The following is a 25,814-nucleotide window of genomic DNA, read 5'->3' as shown; positions in this document are numbered from 1 at the left end:
TAACAAACAGTTTGTTTTTTACAAATCCGGATAGCTTTAAAAATACACCCTATGAATCCTTATAAATTCCTTATCCTACATCTGAAACTTTTCATTCTCTGATGTAAACATATAACAGAAAAAACAGTCTTTAATGTCTCTTTTTACAATATTAAATGTATTTTACAAGTTGATATTTATATATTTCATAGGAATATGAATACAAACTCCAAGAAATTTGTTTCCCTTCAGTAAATTGAACATTTTCTGTCGAGTATTTTTTAACCGTTTTATATATTTTTTTTAAACCTTAACATTACACAGATTAACTATAAACAGCTTTAATGGTATTTGTTTGAAACCGAATACCAGCCAAACAGACAAAAGTGGTATCTTTATTGACGCTATTGGTTCGTAGAACTCATTATACCTGTATCTGTTCTTGAAAAGGCATTACCATCTTGGTACATCGTATTTGACATTCAGTGACTTTTTCCATATTGGAGCTTGTGATAGAAAGGTACCCTCTCATTGTATTCTATTTATATACTTTATACCTATAAACTAAGCTGCTGTGAAATAGGCGATAGATCAATAGATATATAAATAAATCAATAAATAAATAGATAATATGTCATTTCATATTTTCAAGGTCGAATTTTACCAGCTTAACAATCAAAACCATTGAGAGCATTGTCATGTTAACAGGTCCAACATGTAAGTTTCAACATTTGCAAAATCAATCTTTGTCAGCGAACATAAGCATTTTGTAATACGTAGACATCCCTATTTAAATTAAAGGCACATGTTGCTGGATCATGTAATATTTAGTTTTGCCTTAGTCTTCAACCTGCTGCGTGAAGGGATATAACACCTGTGATATCTCCCAAATGGAATAACATTCGTTTAGCTGTTTTGGGTAAGTTGTGTTTGACATTTACTTCCATCACATGAACCAGTTATGATGGATGGGTTTGTGTTACCTTTGACTGTGTTTTTTGGCTTCAAAAATGAAGTGTCACTAATAGATAGATAAAGCAGGAAGCTATCAATTGGCATTCGTCGACTAACACTTGTGCCTTTTTAAGCTTCAACCGGCGCCGCTTTATATATTTATAACTGAAACTATTATTATTTATAAAATAAGTCAAAGTAACACATGTCACATATACTATCATAACCTCTGTTTAATTAATTCACTAACCAGAGCCTGAGCTTAATGGACTGCGATTTGATGCCGTAGAATACGTTCTTTTAGGTGCTTGTGAAGATTTTCCACCCATGAAAGTGATTTCTCTGTTTCCTTGTTGCATTCTGACCTGTGATCGAAAAGGTGCAGAATATAATTTGTATTATAGTTTAAACCAGGTTTGCATTCTAGTTCAGCAACACACGCAAAGATTATAATCGTATCATTTACATCATTTATATGATTTACTGTAGGTCCTGTAGCAGACAAATGCAATGTCATGTCATATTTCAGAGGAGAGGATATACCATATTGATAGAAGGGCCTGATGTCGGTCTCAACTTTGAGTTCAGTCTCTCACCACACCCCCATCCCAAAATAATCCAGAGTTCCAAAAATGCTGTGTCCAAATAAAGTTTAAAGTCCATAGAAAGGTTTACTTAGGTTATATAACCCTGGTCCGATAATCAAATGCAGCGGCATCATCATATTATTATTACCATCAATTTTCATTCCAGTGTGCAGTGGCGTTGCCAGGTGGTAGCCTGGGGGGGGGGGGGGGGTGGGCACCTGCCATCCCCCAAGATGTGTCCACAGATGCGATTTGCAGTGTTAAGAAAAAATACTTAAACACAAATTTTATATACCTCAATTAAAAACATAAATCTCGAACAGACTAAGCCCGAAAATTCTTTAACATGAAAATACTTCAAGTTGCAAAATATAGTACCAGATGCAACCAAAGACTCTTTTATATGAAAGTTCCTTACAATGATCAACTATAATACCTCAGTGTGAAAGAAATTGCCTGGTTCACCGGATGGCCCTTGCGCTGGCATGTTGGATATCGAACTGGTTGCATCTTCCTTTTGGTTTTTCTTGACATCGGTGTTGCGAGCTGGGTTGAGAAATGGTAAGTTATCAATCCACATTTAAGCCATATGTTCAATGAAACGTGAATTATTTGCTGCCAATCTGCTGAAATATATTGCTGACTTAGATATGAATATGATAAATATAATGAAGAGTGCCTAAAGATTATTTCATTTATTTAAGGCAAGAGGGAAAGGAACATGACTTTGATGTTGGAAATTAGTTGTAATAAAGTTTCAGATATAAAACACGGTGGCCTTATAGTAAACCGTGACACCTATTTAGACAACTCGTATTTTAATAAAGCTCTGAAGGATAGATCACTTTCTTAAGCTGTTTATCATTATTACATATCTGGTTACATATCTAGAAAAAGTAGCCAAACCTTCTACTACAATTAGAAAGTGGAATGCTCTGTTTAACGACTAAAACTTCGATGATTGGAACCGGATTTTTAAGATGCCATGATTATCAGTAAATGAAGTCAAGATCCATTATTTTCAGTTTTAGATTTTAACACATGATTTTACCGACCAATATTTATTTTAAGTTTGATGGGGAAAAATTAAACACCTCTCTGTTCATTTTTTAATACTAAAAACATCTATTTTGAAACTGCATCTACACGTTTATTCTTATTTTTGACGTTGAAATGAAGTTACTTACCAAGCAGTTTGTATTTTATAAAGCAGGATAGTTTTCTGGGTACTAAAATACACCCTTTGCATCCTTATAAATTCCTTATCCTACATATGAAATATTTCTTTTGTGATGTAAACAGATTAAGAAAAAAACAGCCTTTAAAGTCTTCTTTTACAAAATAATATGTATTCTACAAGTTGAGATGTATATATTTGGTAGGAATATGGATACAAACTCAAAGAAATTTATTGCCCTTCAGTATTTAGAACATTTTCTGTCGAGTATTTTTATAACCGTTTTATATATTTTTGTTTGTTAACCAAAACATTACACAGATTAACTATAAAAAGCATTAATGGTATTTGTTTGAAACCGAATACCAGCCAAACAGACGAAGGTCGTATCGTTATTGACGCTATTATTTCGTTGAACTCATTATATCTTAATCTGTTCTTGACAAAGCATTACCATCTCGGTACGTCGTATTTGATTTTCTTATTGGAGCTTGGGATAGAAAGGTTCCCTCTCGTTGTATTCTATTTTAATACTTTATACCTCTAAACAAAGCTACTGTGAAATAGGCGATAGATAAATAGATAGATAAATAAATTAATAAATAAATAGATAATATGTCATTTAAATGGCATTTCATATTTTCAAGGTAGAATTTTACCAGCTTTACAATCAAACCCATTGAGAGCATTGTCATATTAACAGGTCCAACATGTCAGTTTCAGCATTTGCAAAATCAATCTTCGTCACAGAACATAGACATTTTCTAACAAGAAGAAATCCCCATTTAAGTTAAAGGCAAATGTTGCTGGATAATGTAATATTTAGGCTTGACTTAGTCTTAAACCTGCTGGGTGAAGGGATGTAACACCTGTGATATCTCCCAAATGGAACAAAAATCTTTTAGCTCTTTTGGTAAGTTGTGCATGACATTTACTTTCATCACATGAACCAGTTATGATGGATGGGTTTGTGTTACCTTTGACTGTGTTTGTTTGGCTTCAAAAATGAAGTGCCACTAATAGATAGATAAAGCAGGAAGCTATCAATTGGCATTCGTCGACTAACACTTGTGCCTTTTCAAGCTTCAACCGGCGCCGCTTTATTCATTTATAACTGAAACTATTAATATTTATAAAATAAGTCAAAGTAACAAATGCAACATTAAGACTATCATAACCTCTGTTTAATTAATTCACTAACCAGAGCCTGAGCTTAAGGGACTGCGATTTGATGCCGTAGAATACGTTCTTTTCGGTGCTTGTGAAGATTTTCCACCCATGAAAGTGATTTCTCTGTTTCCTTGTTGCATTCTGACCTGTGATCGAAATGGTGCAGAATATTATTTGTGTTATAGTTCAAACCAGGTTTACAGTCTAGTTCAGCAACACACGCAAAGATTATAATCGTATCATTTACATCATTTATATCATTTAATTTAGGTCCTGTAGCAGAAAATGGAACGTCATGTCATATTTCAGAGGAGAGGATATACCATATTGATAGACGCGCCTGATGTCGGTCTCAACTTTGAGTTCAGTCTCTAACCGCACCCCCATCCCAAAATAATCCAGAGTTCCAAAAATGCTGTGTCCAAATAAAGTTCAAAGTCCATAGAAAGGTTAACTTAGGTTATATAACCCTGGTCCGATAATCAAATGCAGCGGCATCATCATATTATTATTACCATCAATTTTCATTCCAATGGGCAGTGGCGTTGCCAGGTGGTAGCATGGGGGGGGGGGTGGGCACGTGCCATCCTTCAAGATGTGTCCACAGATGCGATTTGCAGTGTTAAGAACAATTCTTAAACACAAATTTTATCTGCCTCAATTAAAAACATAAATATCGGACAGACTAAGCCCGAAAATTCGTGAACATGAAAATGCTTCAAGTTGCAAAATATAATACCAGATTGTACCTAATGACCCTTAGATAATCAAAACTTTCTCAAATGGGGACTCCCATCCCATTAATCCCCCCACCCCCAGGGTAGCATTTACATATAAACTTTATGCCCACCTAATTAAGTGCGGTGCCCCCAAGATTGAAATGTCTGGCAAAGCCACTTCCTATGGGTTGCTTTATTTTGACAGTTACTTACAAATGATCATTGTTATCGCAATCTTCATCATATTGTAAAATCGTGGTCAATGATCCCTTTAAAATGACAGATTACGGAAGCAAAGAGTATGGGTCAAATTGACTAGCACAACGTTTGTCAGACCACTTCACTGACATTAATAGAATTAGGAAAAACTACATGATTCATAGACTAACCTTCGCTGCCCATACACTTACCTCTGACTTGATGTATATGGTACAGATGTCCCTATTTGCAATAGGAATGTCAGAATCTTGCAGCAATTTTTGCTTTGGAGGCAAAAATCTTGATACCTTTGCTTCTGAAGTAACTACAGAATTGAAACAGAACCAGAAAGCCATAAAGTTTAGTGACTTTTTTCCTCAAAATTCCAAATATCTATGTGACTAATTTAAAGTTAAACTTGTCCAAGAATGAAGTGAGAACCAGTAAAGTTTTGTAGCAATCACTTGCAGGCATCAACCAAATCATTCACTGAAAATGATGTTTTAAGGATAGATGTTTAAACCAAGAAATACCAGGACGAACAGTCTTCCTATGTGAAATATAGGCACGTTTTTCCAATTTTAAGCCAGCAGTTGCTTTAATACTTGTTGAGACTTACATGACTTGGTTGTGAAATAGTTTTGAGAAATTTGTCATTTTTTCCACTTTTGAACCCGAAAGCCAGGTTGTGCCTCTTCGAGATAACCTGTTGACACCTTAATTGAGGCTCAGATGGGGGGGGGGGGGACATGATAGAAGGTTTAAGAGAATTTTTAAAGCAAGAGTTTGAATTCTGAAGCAGATTCTATTCACCTGGATGCCAGGTATGTTTCGTTGAATACCTATAGAACCCCTTCACAGACCTAAGCTGAGCTGAATTTGACCAAACTAGATTAATTGTAGCTTTAACTTGGAGTTTTCATGTTTAACAAGTTTTCAGATTTGATGCCTGTTGACATCATGTGACCTTTCACCTCTACCAATTATAATATGATTTTGCACTCACCAAGCTGGATGTACATACTACGTATCAAAATAAAGAAAGATAATATACTCCTTGTGTTATCGTGTTTCCAAGATTTCCACTTAAATGTTGACCGAAATGACATTTGATCTCCACCAATTTCAATAGGGTTCTTGTACTAAACAAGCTGAATCTATATACCATATATGAAGTTCAACAACGATGTACCTATTCATTGGTCGTGTTCGCAAAGTGTTCATTCTTTGACATCTGTGACCCAACATGACCATTGAATTTCGCAGCAAACAGACTGCTCCTTGTATTTAATGAGACAGATGCACATACCAAGTATGAAGTTAACCAACCATTAACTGTTTGAGTTACCGTGTTAACAAGCGTCACATACGCACACATGCGCGCACGCACACACACCATCGCATAGATTAATTTTGCCTCTGGCAAGGAATAAAAGAGCACTACAACCCAAGCCATAGAATTCATATCCAAAGCCTCTGTTGTGTACTAAAAGAGATCTTTGAGGTATTGACCAAAGAACAAGGTGAAAGAATCATAAAAAGACATGATCAGAAAAAAAGAAAAGAACTATAACATGCTACATTGCATATTGAACTTATGAACGTATGTTGAAGGAGACAGCAGAATCAGGATGATACATTGCCTTATAATTATTGAAGAAATTGAAATAACTACAAAACCTGTTTGTGTTGTACCGGGCTGGGTAGAGGAATAACCAGACGTTGAAGCACCTAAGTCCGATACTCGCTATTTTGCAACAAAAAGACAACAATACGTTATTCAACAATCAACGAACAGTGAATGATTGAATATAAATTTCATTTAAATTTCAAAAGAGGTGTCGATAGAGCTATTTTCTTTATAGTTTTCTCTTTTGATGGATATCCTTCCTAACATATATAGTCAGGTTTAATATACATCCTCCTACCACAGTAAACGTGTATCCTTCCACCTATATCTTGAAATTAATAAAATGAAAAGATAATGTCAGTTGAGGTTTTGAGGGATAAAAAGATATTTGATAAATAACCGAACCCATAAAGTTTATAAAACGCCAATGAGTTGGTTGAGAGGATCAACTGAATCAAGAAAATTTTATTCTAGGGCGGCACAATCAACGGAAAATATAAATCGATTTTGTGTTTACCAATGCAGAGGTAGCTCTGTTATCTGGTCTGTTGTACTTTGATTGATAGATGACCTTCTCCATTGGTTTTTTGCTGCTTTGCATACTTACTAGTGTATGACAAAACATATTATTGATTTTCGTTGTTGCAGCTACCAGACACTCTTTTCCTTCAGATTGCTCCATTATAGTTACACACTCTGACCGTTTGTCCAGACGTCCTGTTGTGATTACAGTTCGGCCATCTCGACTATATTTTGCAAACTGGCAATCAACTTCTCCTTGTTTCTTGGACCACAACATGAAAATACACCCTTCTTTGTCTGTGCAGGCACTTAATGGACAATACTCATCTCTTCCGATAGCTTTCATTTCATGTGCGAGAACTGATAGACCACCTTGCCTCGTAACTATGTAGGCTCTTTTCGCAATATCATCACAGACCAGGAGATCGCGTTCAAGAATTAGAATTTCTGCTATGGATTTTACGATCTTTGTCAAATCTAGGGTTTGCACGTGGTTGAGACGTTCGTTAAAGACATAGATATTCAAGTTGCTTGCACCCACATATATTTCCTTTTTGGCTCGATCTGTGGCTACCCATGTGGCTACACACGATAGACGCCATGTGTATACCCACAATGGGATGATTCTCGAAATGTCTTTTTGGAACAATATTGACAAATCCTGAGTATTAAAGATAGTTATCAAATTAAACTTTGAAGCAATAACGACCTTTGCATCTGAAAGAGAGGCTATGAAACATTTTGTATTAGATTTTTTTGCCTCAATTGTGGTGAATTTTCTTTGCTTTCCTTCGGAATCTACAATAGCAAGAAATGAGTTATATCGTGATTCATAACCCGTGATCGCTATGCAGTTTTTCCCGCAACTAGTTATACTTTGAATCTTTTGCTTGGTACCTTTCATTTGATCAATTTTGATGACTCTAACAGATTTGGTGCTCAATAGCGAGGCCAGTTCGAAGGATTCCTTTTCAAAATCATCAGCCAATCTCTTGCAGGCGATGTGTAACTCAGGCAGGCATTGTGTGGTAATCCTATCATCGTCAGCGTGATGAATGCTTTCCCTTGTTGCGTTATTATTAAACATTCTGCCTGCTAATTGATTAACAACTTTCGATATTTTCAAAACTTTGGCTACTTTCTCTTCCTGTTTCTGTTTTGCTTTTTGATTTTGTTTCTCCATCTTCTTCTCTATTTGTTTTTGCTCGTTTGATAATTTTTGTAGGGCAATGATGTGATTTTTGTCCAACGTTTCTCTCTCTTCTTTGTCGTTTTTGTGAATCTCATCTAGTTTGTTGTCATATTTCTCATTGATTTGTCGAATTTCTCTCTTTCTGTCTTCTGCAAGCGACGCCTCTTTCTTTTGCAAAATTTGATTCAACTTATCTTTACTTTTCTTTAGGCAGTCTTTCTCTTTTCTAGTCTTATCCTTCATTGCAAGAATTCTTTCATGCTGGTCTTTCGTTTTCTGAGCAGCTGGATTATACATTGTCTCTATACTGGCATTTGTTTCTTCAATTCCTTTATTCAATTCTCTGTACTTTTCATTGCATATCTCTAGAACTTCTTTTACATCAACTAACTTTGTCTTCTCTTTTGCAGCGAGAGACTTCATATCACAAGTTTTATGTTCTGCATGACCTAGAGCAGCGCATTTAAAACACACTGGAAGGTTATTGCAAGTCAAGCAGCAAAGATCGACTGTTAACTCAACGTGTACGTTACACTTCTGAGGTTCCTTTAGAAATAAATATCTTTGCAAATCGAAACCGTCTGATGCGCAATACTTGGCGGATATCACTTTTTCTTTATGATCACGAATGCTCTTGTTTGTAAGATGAAGTTGATAACATATGTCACATAGAAAGTTTTTACATTTAAAACAGTAACCAGCCACATGTATAGATTCCTTGGAACAGCCATAACAGTAAATTATAGCTTTTCCGTTGAACGAAGACTTAATTTTTTGAAACTCGACTATGTTTTCCATGTGATAGTCTGTTTTGAAGCCATCCAATCCTTTATCTGGTAAGCTACACGTGTGTGAGCATGTAGGACATTCCAAATGCTTTCCATGGGGCACTTCTACTACTTTTGTCAAGCATCCCTTACAAAATCGATGAAAACACGGTAAACGCTTCGGTTCTGTAAAGTAATCTTTACAGATAGAACAACGGACTTCAATATTCTGTGAATTCGATGAAAGATCTATAGTTGTCCTGTAGATGGAAACCAAAGAAGAATACGAAACAGTCAACGATCTTCTTACATGTGAAGTTTGTCAATGGCATGCAAATAGTTTCAGACCTCAAGTAGGGAATTTGTTTAACAGGAGAAGGGCCAAATGTACATTACATTACAACTATCAAAATAATATGAAATGTTTTGACATTCTTCTCAAATGCGATGGCACAAATACATGTACGCAACTTACGCGATATGGTCACTTTCTTCTAAACAGTCTTCTAAACGACTCTCTTTACAACTGATGTTGGCAACGCTGAGAGTATAACAATTATCTGTGGAAGCAGATATCGACGTTTAATAAACTTTTAATATATATCAAATATTTACGAAATTCATTGAACATCAGTAAACTTCAAAATAAGATAGTAACATAAAAAACTAATTGTTTGGTTATAGGCTACGAATTTATATCTCATAAATTTGAACATGAGTATACGGTAAACAATGTTGATGTAAAAACACTTCATGAATACTCTTAGATCTAACTTGTTCAAGGTTTAATAGATAAGCCCACTCGTGTAACGCCCGACAGGTAAACTCTTCTTGACAATATCTTTACTAATGTGCCAAATAAAGTTTATCTGTTTGGTATTATTACGTACGGTATTACCCTATTTTAAGCTGTTTCCATAACAACCTACTTTATCAAACACTTTTTACCCCTAAAGCACATTTGTTTGCCCCATAACTGATGTGAAACGTACACTTTGTTTATCACAAAATTACCAATGAAAACTGTTATAATATTTTAAACCAGAATTAAGCTGATTTCTGCATTACTTTAAATTTCAAGAAATTGTACTCATCTTACTATAATTTCCGTTGGAACGTCACAAACCCCGTAACAGCAAATCTTATTGCAACAGTAGCATTTCTAATTATTGTCTTACAAAGCAAAAATTGTACAAAAAATACGTTAAGGATCCAAATGACAGCTACCGCCGTGATTAGGTTAGATTTTGTTATAGAATAAATACTGTTATTCAGAACTGCTTAAAGAAGACATCATTTTTATTCGCTCTCAAGCGACAACAATAATAATACCAAACGTTATAGGGGTATATAAAAGTCAATTATAAAAAAAACATTCCACTTAGCCTTTGTCTTCAGAAGATACAAAATAATGGTATCGAATTTGTGCACCATATTCAAGAATGATTTTACCTTTGACTTATAGCTAGCCAATTAAAAACTCAGCCAGTGACTTACTAATTTTAATCTACTCCCAAGTGTAAAGTTTATGAGTTCCTCTTTACAAGTGGTAATGTTATAAACAAGCTCTATTAGCAGATTTGCAATCAAATAAGTGATGACCACTGACAGCCCAAAATCGTTTTCAAGTCCCAACTTGATCACATTTCCTTGTTCTATCGTGCACTGAATAAACACGGTTCAAATGAAACTTTACAACATACATCACTTACCCTGAGGGGCAACTGCCATACATCTCAAGAATTCCCTCTGAACGTCCTCCTGTATTCCACGTAGCTTCAATTGGTTCAAGGCATTAAGAAGCACTGATATATCAGTTTCTTTTATAATACCCCTCTGGATAAGTGTGTTGACAAATTCTAGTTCTTCGCCCTGCAACCTTGCATGCAATGCCGGCGGAAAGTTAAAATAAGTTGTAAGTTTTGCAATAACTGGATTGGTCAGTTGATCAGCTACATATAGTTTAAAAAGCCCAAATCCTGAAGGAAAGCAACATGCACAAAAACTGTTAGTACTGATTGTGCATTTTTATATTCATCATATTCCACTCAGTACACCAGCAGCAAGTAAGTTGTAATAATTATCTGCAATTGACTACAAATTCAACTGTGATTGAAAACCAATTGAAACCGGAAGGCTAGGTAGCTTTGTGATTCCTTGTTATATAATTTGCTCAAATTCCACAGAACCATATCCACATCTCACAAAATGTAGAGCAAGTTAGTTCAGTTTGTCCAAGAATTAAGTGATAACTTTTGTGATAACCAAGAAGCTTTCCAGTTTGCATAACTCCCTTGTGGTCATCAAAGGTTTTTTTGGGGTCAAAGATGAGCCTGATTAAACATGCACTCATTGAATTATACTGTAGCTTTTACAGGGTATTCAGACTATAACCACAAATGACCATTAATAAACAAGATGAATGCACAAACCAAATGTGGAGGTCATCTACAATGAAATATTTGAGTTACAGTATGCAGAAGCAAGCATCACATTCCAGAGAATAATTTGGTGTTTACATTTTGTCAAGCGGTTTTGGGAGACCTGGATGTTGTCTTTTATAAATGCTATTGTTTTCTGTGCACACAAATTATTTGTAAGTATTGGAACCAAAATTGATTCACAAAGACAATTACGCAAGTATGTAAGTCTTCTCATTCATACCAGTTAGACTTCCGTCTGTTCCATCCATGTCACGTTCTGCCAAAGAACAATAAAAATATATTACATCATGTGCAAGTTGCTAAGCGTATAGCTAGTTCGTTTATTGTACAAGAATATCTATCTTATAAAAGTTTGCAACCAGTCACAACAGACTAAATATCCCAATAAGAATGTTGAAAGAAATTGTTTCCATGGGACAGTTGGAGAACAGAACAGGGTTATCGGTGTTGCTGCATACAAAACCAGAAAGCAAGTTCCATTAGTGATTCTTTGAATCAAACAAACACTTTATATTCGAACATTAAACAGTAGCACTGCAAACACTATTACCGACTTCAAATGATCAGAAATGTTCTTGCAATAATGTGAACCCACCACTACCAAGTATGAAGTTCATTCAAGCTTCTTTTACTCACTAATGTGGATCAACATGCATATTATGATGTTAATAAAGATGTAATTCTGGAATTTTGCATTTTCTGTGTTTTCATATTTGACGCAGGCTGACATCACAGGACCTTTGAAATTCATAAAACAGGTGAGACCCTGCAACTTGACTTGTTGACTGTAATACTGAAATGACTTTGACCTGAATAAAGGTGCACTCATTGAATTATACTGACGCTTTCACAGGGTATTCAGAATTTGACCTCAGATGACCATTTGGTTTATAAGATGAATTCACAAACCAAGTGTGGAGTTCATGTACAATGAAATATTTAAGATACAGTGTGCATAAGCAAGCATCACATACCAGGGGATAATTTGGTGTTCAAATTCTGTATAGCAGTTTTGGAAGACATGAATTTTGTCTATTATAATGCTATCGTTTCAGTGCAAAGTTGTTAGTACTGGAACCAAAATTGATCCATAAAGACAATTACGCAAGTATTTTGTTCTTCACATTCATACCAGTTCGACTTCTGTCTGTTCCATCCATGTTCAATTCTGCCAAAGAAAAAAGGTATGACATCATGTACACGTTGCCAAGCGTATATTTAGTTCGTTTCATTGTACAATTGTACACGTATTTAAAAAAAAGGTATGCAACCAGTGACATCAGACTATACATCCCAATTATAATGTTGAAATTGTTTGGCAATTTGAATCTACTGTTCATACCTGCAAGCAATTATTGATTTATAAAGTTTGGTCAATCTTTTCTGGTTTATTGTACACCAATGTAATCACAAGACATATCATCATGCTAATTGAGTTGAAACCTTTCTGCAATAGATCACTATAATTTATTGGTAGAGAGACATAAACTTCTTGCACAAGTTTTAAATAGTTTATGTATTAGAGGTCAATGATATGGAAAATGTCACAATTTATGACATTGAGTTCAGGCTATTGGCAGTATCTTGAGTTTACACACCGGCAAACTCTTCTTCCACCCTGAGCTCTTGTACGTGATTTGTTCAGTTGGGTAGAGGCAGGTACGGCAAACATTTCATGAATAAATTGTTTTTGGCTGCCTATTATAGGTGATGAATAGTCAAGACCCTAAATTCTGTGACATTGATATGCGCAGAGTCGCCTATTTTTAGTTAGTTTTATTTTGAGCCAATAAGAAACAGCATGCAGTAATTTATTCCTTATTTACAGCACGATAAATTAAATTAAACAAAAGCTTGTTTTTAACAATACCTAAAAAATCTTGGGTGGAAACCGAGATTTGTAGCAATTATTTTTAAAGGCTGTTCGACAACCAATAAAAGAGCAGGATTCCTGACGGTTTCTCTTACCTTCATTATGTTTGAATGTATCTAGTCCAAATTCCTGTGATTTAGTCACGGTGAACAACAAAATGGCGACTTTTGTCTAGCAATAACGAATAAATACGTACATAATGTATGTTTATAAACATACCTTGAACTCTGTATGACTGTCAAGTAACAAATTCAGCATTCGTCGTGTTTACACCTTACAACAATTATAGTGACAATGTAACGATAGTTTAAGAAGTAACGTTACAGTTTATTTTATTAAATTGTTCGCAAATAAGTTACTATGGCAACGTTAAGGCCATATCGGTTAAAAATTGTTGTCACATGAAAACAGAATTGACTCTTTTTACATGGTTGAGGCGATCAACATGATATTAATATTATGCCTACAACTGGAAGACCAACAGGCTAGGCTTCAAAGGTTTTGCTAAAATGTTGTGGGCATGTGATTATTCGTGAGGATACCAGATTTACTTGTAAAAGAACACGTTTGTGTTCTTGTACAGTTGGCCTAGTTTAGTTTGATAAGAGCTCCTTTCATTATTTGTTGTATGAGGTTATACCAAGCACTTTGCCCCTCAAAATATGGACTCAGTAGACCATCTCTGATATGACTGATTTACAAACAAGCTCAAAGACCACTAACTCTTTTTATATGAAGAAAAAGTAGTTTGAGCGAGGGATTCTAGTTGAAAACTCTAGTTCAAAGCATGGAATATCCATGTGTCCATAGAAGATCACTTGAAAGGGCAATTGATTTTCAGTATATTGTATGTATTATGTGCTTTTTTTGCCGAAAGTAAAACTGAACCATGTTGCTCAGCAACAACAGACTGTCTCTGTGCCATCCAAAATATGATTCATCTAGGAAGTTGCACACGCTAATAAAGTAAACTCTATTATTGAAACTAGAACAACAGTAATTTCTCATTTTATTGTGAGGTGGAGTTGAAAATTAGTTATTGATTTTCAATGGAGGTTCTTTGTTACTTCAACGCGTTGAAGTTATTTCGGTCTCTAATAAGTTGTGGTGCATTTTGCTCGGACACGGAGTTAGTCCATGCTGGTAGTAATACCAGTATTATATAACGCAGTCGCACTACAATCAAAGCCGATTGTCAGAAATGTTCCGATGCAATCATATTAGCCAATCAGACGCAAGAATGAATCTAACAGATAGAAGGGGGTTGTAGAATCCTTTTTTGCTGCAGTATTAGGTTAATGTAGTCAGAAACAGCAGAACATAGTTATACAGATGGGTGGTGGCGAGGGGTATGTGACTGTTTTTACTTATAGATTTTAGGCACTTGTAATTTATGAAAGAGGGTGCTAAATTGTAGGTTTACACATAGAAAGATTGCATGTATGCCACTGCAACTATGTCTTTACCACCTATGCGGTGTTCACACAGAACACGCTTTACAGGTATTTTGAATGCCAAATGTCAGTCAAAGTTTTGATCGCCTGCAAAGCTCTTCTACTGTAAGTGGACACGATTCGAAATCCTTTTGGACTTTCACTCACTTGATTATATTACAAACTACAAGTCAGAACAGGAATGATTGAGAAATTGCTTTGGCATCTGGGTATTTCACACCCTGCCGAATGTCCAGGGAACCCTTCTGTTAGAAAACATGACCTGAACTGATTGATCACATACATGACCTAAATAAATGTATTATTTAAAATGACCTTTACGTAGCAAATATTTTCCTGCATTAAGTTGCCCTGAGAGCAAGAGGATGCAACCGATGCAGAGGGAATTAAGGTAAATATGCAACGTGTCACTAAGCTAAACTAAATTATTTTTCCTTATTATAAAATATCAGTTTTTTAATACCCTTCTGATGCCTCTTTCAGAGAGGAGCTAATGTTAAATTATCTTATACTGGGCACGTATACTCATCTACTTCTCAACCAGTTTTGTAGTTGTGGACATCACATTAACTGTTTTTATAGTTTTAAATCCTTTATCTGACTTTTAGTAGTGAACAATACATATTTTACATTGCTTTCTTCAACAATTCACACTTATGCCAATTCGGCCAATAATGGTAGTATACACACGGTCTCTACATAATTGCAAAGACACTAAAAACTGAAAACCACAACTTCTCAAAAGAACCAATCAACCTCAAAGTATAGAGTAAACAACACTCCCTTTACAAAGATTTTCGTGCTGAAAGTGGTCAATGATGCGTTTCCAAATTTCCTGTGATTTTATTTGGCTTATAGTCCCTTACCATTGTCTGCAAACATTCTGGCAACTATAGTGCTAAAGTAAAACAAAGTTTGTTGTTTAAAGTAACTACTTGTAAGGTTACTGCCCCCTGTGTAGAGATAGCCAAGTTTGTGCTTTAGGCTATCATATGTGTGCACATAAATATAACGTTAGGTGTTGTTGACACATGTACAGTATAACTTACGACTTTTGAAAGGGGCTCATAAACAATATGAGCAAGTACTAGGCCTTTAGGGGCGTGTTCTTATGTCATTGAGATCTATACGTTATATTTTCTTCATCATTTATGGGCTTCAATTAAATCAGTAAAAAGTGCGGTATTTTTATTCTTGCATTTTCTGTCTAGGCACAATTTTGACTTAACATTGGTTTTGTTCACAGCGTATTCATAGCCCAAAACATTTTCTTAGACGCTATGTAAAGGAGTTGTATAGCCCGTACAGAAGTGCGCACTGCATAAGGCCTTGGCCAGCATATATAGTGACTAATCTATGGCAAAATTTCCCGCTTCAGAATTTGACAGTATTTTGTTGGTGTAAACTATTTACAGCTTTCATCATTTGATTTTTTTTCATGCACATTATAGACCTATCACAATAGGCATTCATTGCGTACGAGCCAATGTTTTGCCAGGGGTCACTATAACTACTGTGTGTTCTTGGTATGTTAAAGTGGATGCATGTTTTCATGGAGGACTGTGGGACGCAAGTTTTTCTGATAGGACGCAAATATTTATAAGACGTTGCGCCCCGCGGACGCAACTCTTAAAATCCGGGTACCAATACTGGGTATACACACGGTCTCTATATAAATTGCGTACCCACTATACTTTATTCCAAGAATCTATACCATATGACGTATAGCAGCAACAAATCAAAGCATTGGCCTCACTTGGAACTTGCTTTAAACAATAAAGATGTTAAGTCAATATTCCTTCGATCAGCTTCATCGAACGTCAGTTAGAACTTGAGCTAACTGTAGGGCCTGTAGGGTTTGTAGCTATACTGGATTTTGGTTGAACAAAAGTAATAAAATAAACACGATTTTACTAACTCAACAGTTTATTCACGTGCGTGTTTTTCTTGGGTCATACTGAAACATGCAGTACATGGGATTTTGGTAAACAATGATGACGTCACTAAGTCTTGGGTGCATACTCTTAATTACAGATTGAACAGAGCATGAGGTAACTTATCTTAACATCCCTCTTCACCTCATAATGTAGACTTCTTTTACTAACAACTACTAGAACATCAGTGATCATCTCCTCTGGTGGACAATATTGGAGATAAATGTTTCCTTCATTTATTACACTCCTTATAAAGTGATACTCGATGTCAATATGATGGATCTCTGGCAAAATATTGCTTGCTTACATAATGCAGTTGCCCCTTGATAATTACCCTTTATGTAGGCGCATGACCGTTCTTCACCAAGTACCCCCTTTAACAAGTGTAAGAGGTAGAGTGCTTCCATGGTAGTGTCTCCTTGACCCATTTACTCCGCGTCACACGTTGACGACCGTGGGCTGTCGCTTTGCTCTCCAGGATATTGGGCCATTATCCTTACTCTAAAAGAAGCGATATATTGTGATCTTCTCCTGTCGTCCGAATTCGTACAATGAGAGTCACCATAAGTGGTTAAGGTAATTGGCTCTGTATCACACCTCCGATAGGTCAACATGTAACCAATAGTGCCCTTCAGGTGTCATAGAATATGCTTAACAGTTGTAAGGTCTTCTACTCTGGAATCAGCTAAATGTTGGGACAATTCCCCGACCACACATAAGAACTCAATTCTGGTACGAGTAGCTGGAAATATCAGGCTGCCCACAAATTCCTGTTTGCAATCCTAATTTTAAAATCCAATCACAATGTACCTACTTTGTTTCAGTGAAGTCTCAACCTTGTGCAGAGTCTATTGCTAATTAGTATGAAAAGTTCATTATAACTTTCATATTGAACTTACGTTTCATGGAGCCCTTGAATTTATTGACAAGGTTTCCATTGCCAACGCAATGACATGGTCATCAACCCAAACTAGAATATAACTAATGGAAATTCCAACCCTTTTGTAGTAGAGACAATGATCTGCGTGACTTGTCTCAAATGTCTGGTTAATCAATTGATCATGGAGGAGTTGGTACCAGTTCCTGCTTGAACACTACATGAGGTGACGTATCCTAACAGGGCCTAGGCTTTAGAATAATATTAGTAACCTAGTCAGAGACCTAGATTTAATAAAGTTACGCTATTAGGCTTAGTCATAGATATATTGTGAAGTTGGAATTTATATGTATCCAATACATTTTAAGCTGTTCAACCTTGTGTATTTGCATTGCTATGTTATGAACATTCTGTCATTTCTGATCTATGTTTAATCAGTGTTGTGTTTTTGTCTTTTTTTTAAAGATTTACTTGGGTATTTGTGATATAATATTCAATGATGGCTATGCCTACAGAAAAAAGGAAGACCTTAGATAGGACGCTAGAGAATCTGAGTGAGGACCTTGATGTCACGCCTGCAATTATTCATCTCAAAAGTAAAGAAATTCTTAAAGACATAGACGACGAGAAAATCAACGCCAAAGTTACAGAGAAAGAAAAAGTCACGGAGTTTGTAAAAATCATCAAAAAGAGGGGAGAAAATGCATACCAAGTTTTTAGAGAGTACTTGGGGGCTTGTCAAGGTTCGGAACATCTAGCAAAAGAAATGGACAAGAATTTACAGGCTGTTGAAAAAGAATTACAGGGTTTAATGGTATTTATTATGTTAAGATACATTTGAAATCATTTCTTTTCTGGTTTTCTATATTAATCTTAAAGAACACAAAACTGGATAGTTTGGGACATGTGAGGAAATTATAGAGGATTTATTCCTGCGGACTCTTCAGTTAAAACGAAAATAAGGATAACAATCGTAGTGAAGATCTGTAGAATATGAGCATTAAGCGGGGCCGGGGATAGTTGAAGTTGTGAGTCAAACACAAATTTATCTCACATTTAGAGGTTTGTGAAATGATACTGTGAAGATATTGAAATGGGTGAGGTTATCGTCTAAACTGATGGGAAACTAGCCATTAATAACTTCGAAATGATGTTTTGTCGAATTTTGGTTGTTTTTGCCTCGACCATCTGCAATTCCTGAGCATTTTGAAAATAATTTGTTTTCCCCAAAAATATACAGCCAGTGGAGGAGCGTCCATACAGTCAGGGGGGCGGATGCCCCCCCCCCCCCTGACGGACTCAAATGGACTGCTGGCGCCCTTTTGAGCTTTTTACCACTTTTTACTTATTCGCGATTATTTACTTTTTTATTGCGCTTTCATCTACTTATAGACATTTGTCACATTTTTTTGGCGATGAAACCTATCTATTATTCATTTATCTGCAAATAAGCAAGGCCAGGAAAGGGTAATTTCCGGTGATCTAGGGTGTATCTTTACTCAAAAAAAAAATTCTCCACGCTCCGGTTATCAGAAATTACCGAACAAGTCCAATATAAAGTTAAATCTAGAATTCCCTGACCAGGTTTGTCATGATATATTGTAGTGACCATAAGTTGTGGCATATAGCATGGACTAAAAATGAAATGAAATTTCTATCTGAACTCAAGTGGTGTGTCGTTTCATATCGTTCATATGTTACTATATCACTCTGACGCACATGGAGACAAATGAAATGTTTTATACTGCTTTCATTTACACTTTATTATTTGTCATGATAAACCATAATTTAAATTAAACGACAGAATAAATACACAGAGACAAATGACGAAAATCATTTTCTTCTCCTTTTACACTATCACCATACAATTACCAATAACCATTCACAAATACAACATATATCAACATTTTAATTTGATCGACACTTAACTACAGTGTTATTTGTTGACTGATGTAAGTCAAATGCGGCACTTTAGGACCAGTTACTGCTACTTCTTCCCTGCATATCATCTGCTTTGCGCGTGGGCTTTTGTTATTTATGTGTCCTATACAGTGTAGAATACTCACTGAATTATAAAAACTTGGCATTGGAATGGAATGTATTCACGTGTAGAACAAACACATCTTTCACCTCGAAATGATTCACATTGGCTATATTAGGCAATAACGCTCACTCATTCAAAATGCTCAACGAACCAAAGCTTTAGTTTGGGTGTAACCGACCTTACTAGTTAGTTCCTCTTTCGTAAACCGTGCTTGTAATGACTGTGAAAAATTAATCGGCATAAATATATATATATATATATATATATATATATATATATATATAATGCCATATATATATATATGCCATATATATATATATATATATATATATATATATATATATATATATGCAGTATACTAAACATATACGCAAATATAATTTTGGCCACATTTTCTGGATTCTCGTGAACGAGTTAAGTAGGGTTTACACTGTGTGTGTATATATATATATATATATATATATATATATATATATATATATATATATATATATATATATATATATATATATATATATGCAGTATACTAAACATATACGCAAATATAATTTTGGCCACATTTTCTGGATTCTCGTGAACGAGTTAAGTAGGGTTTACACTGTGTGCGACTACTTCTCTTCGTAACAAAACGTTATTCTTATGCCAAAGAGACTAATGTCTAATGAATACCCCTAAAATTATACACAAATTACGACAGTCACGTCGGATACGCTTATCAATGATTCTCTTACAAATTAAATTACAAATTAAATTTTCAAAGGACTTACAGAAAATACGCCTATTGTGGACTTCTCTGACAGCCACCATCCGGAGAACGTCAGTCAAAGTGCGCTCTCTGTGCTTCCTCTGTTGGTACACATACGTACGTGTTAGCTCCCACGGTATGTATACGTGAAAATAACGAACGGTTGTGTTGTTCGCCAAAGAAATTGGACTCGTTGTACGTCGGATATCACGCAGGCATTATTTTTTTATAAACCACAGCAATCCATAAAATTGGCTATTTAACAAACAAATCTGCATTATTACTAGGATGTCAGTTTTTGGACGGCCGGTGTATTGGACAGAACATACAAAACCTTTTCACACGCGCCCACATTTCTTTTGCAAAAATAGCCACGAGCTGTCTGAAGAATTCCCGCCAAAATTATTCCCACACAAACCAGGAACAATATACAATAAAGAAAGAAGCAATTCACATGACAACTGCGTGGGCACAAACACGTTGACTTGTCATATATATTTATAGCACCGTTGCATCTAAGGGATTACATATTAGCAAATTATACAAATGTCATTGAGATTTTGAACATAATATATCAACGTTAATGCAGGATCAAAGGTCGGTACAGTAGTAATATTTCGTTCAACGTACATTATTGGGTTATTCGTATATGAGGTTGTAGATTTAAAACATCTACAAAATCTTTTAAACAAACACACAAACGGTATACATATCAATCTTGTTTGGTTTGACATTGATAATGGAACCGAATCAGTACAAAAATCGCAGTCTTTCTTTGAGTTCAAGGTACGCAGTGAAGTAAACATCAGTAGAAACGAGATTATATTTACAGAGTGTTGAATACATTTAGATATGCAGCTGGTTACAACTTTAAACGTCGAACTGTTAACAGTTTATGACAATTAAATCAGTCTTTGGTGTTTTGGTCACTGTTAGCTAATGGTCGTCATTTTGAAAGATTTTGTTAATAGAATGCAGTGAAGAAGACAGTCACCGTACAAAACTCCGAATGACTTTGGAATCAATGTACTTCGTTCGCCAACAAAATCACATGCAAGTCTGACAACAGTCGATTCAACTTCAAAGTAGGCTACAAAAACACAAAGGCTAGCCATTTATACATTAGTATACTGTGCTGAAAGTCTGGCTAGGCTGAGCTGAACATTAAACTAGTTACGAGCTTGCGAACTAAACCATCAAATGTCTACGGGTATATGTGATGCGTAATAGCGGTTTCAACTATTTTGTACCAGAGGTTACGTTTAAGAATCATCATACCATCATGTATCATCAACTTTTGAATTATTTTCTCAATCCCTACATGTAATGTGTACCTAAATGAGATATTCTAATTCACCATACATCAGGATTGTGAAGAATTGTTTTTATGTAGGTGTAAGTATGTGGGCTCTTACTGTATGTATACGTGAAAGTAACGGGAATGGTTGTGTTGTAAGAAAAAATATTTTGTTTGGATGAACCTTGGGGGTATGTTATTTAATTAAAAAACAGTCCATGTGATTGGCTATTTACAGCTGCACTACTAGTAAGAAATCTGTTTTTACTAATAGGAAATCCAGTGTTATCTGACAGAACATACATAACATTTATACACGCGGCATAAACAAGAGTAGACTATACAGAGTGAATTGTTGTTACACTATAGCTATTCATTACAGTTCAATCTTGTCGGTGTAAGTTGTATTTTTCAGTACTGATAGGTAGCCTACAATCAAAACAGTGTACCTTTTCCCACCGAAAATGGTTCTTTGCAAGTAGGCAGCAATCAGTTGTCCATTTTTGTTTAAGTTTGTGACACTCATCGATGGGTGGACGTGAAAACAGTCAAATCATGGAGAAACAAATGTGTCCCAACTCATATCTAGCTTTCACGGGGCAAAAACTTGGCTATTGACTCGCAATCACTACATATATTAAAATTTATTGGTTTGATATGCTAGAGGAATGTATTATTTCATGTTGTAATCAACTTACAAACATTTCACTGTTTATTGAACCAATACTCTATGTAATATTACTGAGACTCTATATCCATCTACGGGTGAATTTTATAGCACAAAGGTGATTAGCCCATATTGGGATAATCGAGGTGGAAGTGAAGATTATAAGGCTCATTTTGAATTGTGTGGTAATGTGAAGGAATGGAAAGATGCGGATAAGTTATTGTTCCTCTTGACACAGCTGCAGGGGGATGCAGCTCGGTCATATAGGGGTAAGCCAGACTCTAACATACTTGATTTCTTATATTAACTTTTGATTTATTACTTGTACATATATTCCATGCTATTTTATTCTTGATATCTCTTAACTGTTTTTCATATCCTATTTATAAATCTACACTTACATGTATATTTTCTGGATTTTAATACATTTGAAGTTTTTTAAAGGTAATATATCAGGATGTGTGTTGCTTGTTTCAGATACGATTTGGAACGTATGGGCAGAACGAGTTGTATCGGGCACTTCTTAGAATTCATAGGCTTAAACAGGGTAAATCTTTGGCTGAGTTGGCAGCAGAAATTCGAAGGATGGGGAATTCAGCATATCCAGACATGCCTGCAGAAGTTTAGAACGAATTGGAAAGTGATTATTCCATTTCATATTTAGATAATGCGGTACAGCGTACTGTTGTGAGGCCGCGTAAACCCGTGTCTGTGTAACTAACACTGGAAGCGGCAAAGGAGGAAGAATCTCTCATAGAAGTAAGTAGAAAGTTGAGTCTCGTCTATCCGACATGCTCAGTGATTAACCTCCGCCACGTATCACGATCTTGTGCAAGGTTTATTGCTTCCTCGAAATTGTTAATGTGAACGTCCTTTTATTGCGACTCTAATTAAGAAGCTCTCATGGAATTAAAATTTTCTAGGAAAGCTCAGAATCTAGTAGCTTCAGCTAGTGAACCTAGGCACATGAAATAAATTCATCATGACCTAGCTTTACAAATTCAGCAGTTAACGAATTGATGCTTAGTAATGGTAACCCACGGGGTGTTATGGTGTTGAAGTTCCTCACAAAAATGTTGGTTGTTGGGTTTGGGGTAACCCAAGTCATTTAAAAAGAGAATGCCCAATCGGAAGCTTTAAACGGAAACTCTCAGCTAACCAATGGGGGACTGGTTAACTAATTGCAGTCACACTTTGGGCCAATTGGAGACTAAGTGACGATATTCAAAGTACCGAAAATGTGGCTCAGATTAGCGGGAAAATTTGCATATGGTCATGTGAATGGTATGGATGTGACGTTTTTGATCAAGATCTGGTCCAAATTTACATAGCTGCACTCAGATGTATTGGAGTTGCTGCCCAGTTTAGTTAGGAGACCCTAGATTCACGTAATCTTCCACTAGTTGGGGTTGGGGAGAATATCTCGGCTTGGAAGGCCGAGGAGTAGTCAGTCTGGCCGTCGGGCAAATTTGAACAGAACATCCAATTTTATGTAGTGGGAATTTGGCATTGTCTTTCTACAAGGTCATGGGGGATACTTGACCTTCAACATGGTGTACTGTGATTTGGTAGCGTGATGTGAAGCTTGTAAATATTAGTTTTTTTGAAGAACTTTGTAGTTGGTAGTGGGTTCTTTTAATTTTGCTTCCTACCCGAGACCGATAAAACAATATGCACGCAACCTTGTGTGTTTTTTTTTGTTTTTTTGTTCATGGTGTAAGTGTGTGCGAGGTATTTTATAATTGTATGCGTGGTGAATTGATTTAATAACCATAAAACAAATATAAATATATAATTTTAAGTACAATATTAGCTCTGTCACGTTCATCATTCAGTTTTTGATCGGTTCAACAATTCTTCAATTGTTACTGTGCTTCGATCAACAGTGCATTGAAATTTGATTACTTTGATAAACATGTTCCAAACCTCTGCAGGGTTTTATTTTCTGAGCGGTGGCTGTTCTCTATTCCTCATCAAAACATGGTGTTCCCAAGGTTTCTTCGTACTCACGTGATAACCTGTTTTAATACAACCCCCTCACCCCCCCCCCTCCCGTCCCAAAAAGTCAGTCCGCATATACCTTTGCTATGATACTTTTCGTAGCTATAAAAACCCCATAGAAATCCCTTCCACAGCGTAATTATTTTCGTTTGCCACGAATCACTGCCTTAAATCGGTTGAGTTTATCACAAAAGGGTACAGTTATTACCAAATTGTCATGTCGAAGGCCGAACAAAATGAAAAAAGTACTATTAGGAACAACAACGAGGTTTACTAAAGAACTCGTGTTTAGAAAAGTATAGAGGAACACTTCTTTATGAATTCAGTTATGTGAATTGAAACGTGACTATATTTAATATACCGTACATTGTCATACTAGTTTAGTATTCAAATAATATGGAAATCGTTATCAAATTATATCATATCAACATGTCGCCAAGATAAAAGTAGCGAAAGTCGTAACTTATGAAATAAGAGACAATTTAAGTAAACATATATGCCATACATATTAATACTTATATAATCGGAACATTGACATTGGCTAGTTCCTTTCGTTAACAATGACAATATGAAATCCAGCTCCTACCCCTACCTTCCACCGACAATCAGAATTCCACAAATGAATCCTAAAGTACATTGGCATTAACATCTTACTTAAATTGTGCATTCGAAACCTATAACCCTTTAAAAAATTCTTAACGAACATGCACACTATACCAATATTAACAAACTTATCAACATTTCTCAAAGGAGGGGCGCTAACCGCCTCCCCTTTAGGTTATACCCCCCTCCTTCCCTCCCCTCACGACCATATTACGAATCACAGTCCACCCCGATCCTTGTAACAAAAATGATGGTTGCGCTCCTGAGTTGATAGGCTCCCTAAATATCTACGAACTTGTCAAACATGCCTCTCCAGTAAAACGGTTACATTCTGGTAACTCGGCGGGACAATCGAGGCAACAGTCAGGACCATATGTTCCCAAAGGGCATGCTGAAAGACGAAACAAAAGATGGAAGTAAAACGTAGATACAGACACACATAAAACATCTAGAGAGTGATAAGAACTCTTGTTCTATTAAAACAATGTTTCCAATACCTGTACAACTCGTCCCGATATCAGTTATAACAGCTCCTCTATCTGGATAAAGAACAAATACAACTTGGAGAGGTGGGGGAGAGGTGGGGGAGAGGCGGGGGAGAGGCGGGGGAGAGGCGGGGGAGAGGCGGGGGAGAGGCGGGGGAGAGGCGGGGGAGAGGCGGGGGAGAGGCGGGGGAGAGGCGGGGGAGAGGCGGGGGAGAGGCGGGGGAGAGGCGGGGGAGAGGCGGGGGAGAGGCGGGGGAGAGGCGGGGGAGAGGCGGGGGAGAGGCGGGGGAGAGGCGGGGGAGAGGCGGGGGAGAGGCGGGGGAGAGGCGGGGGAGAGGCGGGGGAGAGGCGGGGGAGAGGCGTGGGAGAGGCGGGGGAGAGGCGGGGAGAGGCGGGGGGAGAGGCGGGGAGAGGCGGGGGGAGAGGCGGGGGAGAGGCGGGGGAGAGGCGGGGGAGAGGTGATGATGTTAACGTGAATGCTTCTAGCAAATCAAT

At 36.4% G+C, this 25,814-nt stretch overlaps 3 protein-coding genes across 7 annotated transcripts in view; all 3 read right to left on the bottom strand.

Moving 5' to 3' along the window:
* The window catches only part of LOC139972129 (uncharacterized), a 45,753-nt gene extending 37,202 nt beyond the window's left edge, over positions 1–8,551 (bottom strand). The window contains exons 1-4 of the mRNA XM_071979090.1: positions 6,932–8,551; positions 6,465–6,531; positions 1,957–2,066; positions 1,184–1,298 (exon numbers count right to left, since the gene is read on the bottom strand). Of these exons, the coding sequence (XP_071835191.1) occupies positions 1,184–1,298; positions 1,957–2,066; positions 6,465–6,531; positions 6,932–8,551 (1,912 nt within the window). The remainder of the gene's footprint in view (positions 1–1,183; positions 1,299–1,956; positions 2,067–6,464; positions 6,532–6,931) is intronic.
* Positions 8,552–9,119: 568 nt separating this feature from the next.
* On the bottom strand, positions 9,120–20,692 carry LOC139970026 (uncharacterized). 5 transcript variants are annotated; one of them, XM_071975600.1, is made up of 6 exons: positions 20,289–20,688; positions 18,187–18,262; positions 12,472–12,507; positions 11,560–11,595; positions 10,608–10,874; positions 9,129–9,455 (listed from the first exon to the last, which is right to left on the bottom strand). In XM_071975600.1, the coding sequence occupies exons 3-6, from the start codon at positions 12,497–12,499 to the stop codon at positions 9,367–9,369; spliced, it is 420 nt and encodes a 139-aa protein (XP_071831701.1). In that variant the 5' UTR covers positions 12,500–12,507; positions 18,187–18,262; positions 20,289–20,688; the 3' UTR covers positions 9,129–9,366. The 5 variants fall into 5 exon arrangements, with proteins under 5 accessions (XP_071831672.1, XP_071831711.1, XP_071831701.1 ...); XM_071975591.1 differs by having other exon boundaries at positions 9,130–9,455; positions 18,187–18,231; XM_071975581.1 differs by lacking the exon at positions 18,187–18,262 and having other exon boundaries at positions 9,136–9,455; positions 20,289–20,684.
* Positions 20,693–23,950: 3,258 nt separating this feature from the next.
* The window catches only part of LOC139970021 (uncharacterized), a 49,122-nt gene continuing 47,258 nt past the window's right edge, over positions 23,951–25,814 (bottom strand). Inside the window, exon 23 of the mRNA XM_071975557.1 lies at positions 23,951–25,225. Coding sequence (XP_071831658.1) covers positions 25,122–25,225 — 104 coding nt within the window. The 3' untranslated portion in view covers positions 23,951–25,121. The remainder of the gene's footprint in view (positions 25,226–25,814) is intronic.

This window comes from Apostichopus japonicus, chromosome 1, assembly GCF_037975245.1.
Source record: "Apostichopus japonicus isolate 1M-3 chromosome 1, ASM3797524v1, whole genome shotgun sequence".
In the NCBI taxonomy this organism is placed as follows: domain Eukaryota; kingdom Metazoa; phylum Echinodermata; class Holothuroidea; order Aspidochirotida; family Stichopodidae; genus Apostichopus; species Apostichopus japonicus.
The sequence above is the reverse complement of the archived record's forward strand: the minus strand, read 5'-3'. Positions and strand labels throughout refer to the sequence as shown.

What these genes read in the sequence shown, in the direction of transcription:
- LOC139970026 (XM_071975571.1), bottom strand. Translation starts at nt 12,362, where the DNA reads ATGTCTTCCAAAACTGCTATACAGAATTTGAACACCAAATTATCCCCT. An exon ending in AACAGACGGAAGTCTAACTG is followed by an intron (nt 10,875 to 11,559) that starts GTATGAATGAGA and finishes GCTTTCCTTCAG; the next exon opens with GATTTGGGCTTTTTAAACTA. An exon ending in TATGGCAGTTGCCCCTCAGG is followed by an intron (nt 9,456 to 10,607) that starts GTAAGTGATGTA and finishes CTGCTTCCACAG; the next exon opens with ATAATTGTTATACTCTCAGC.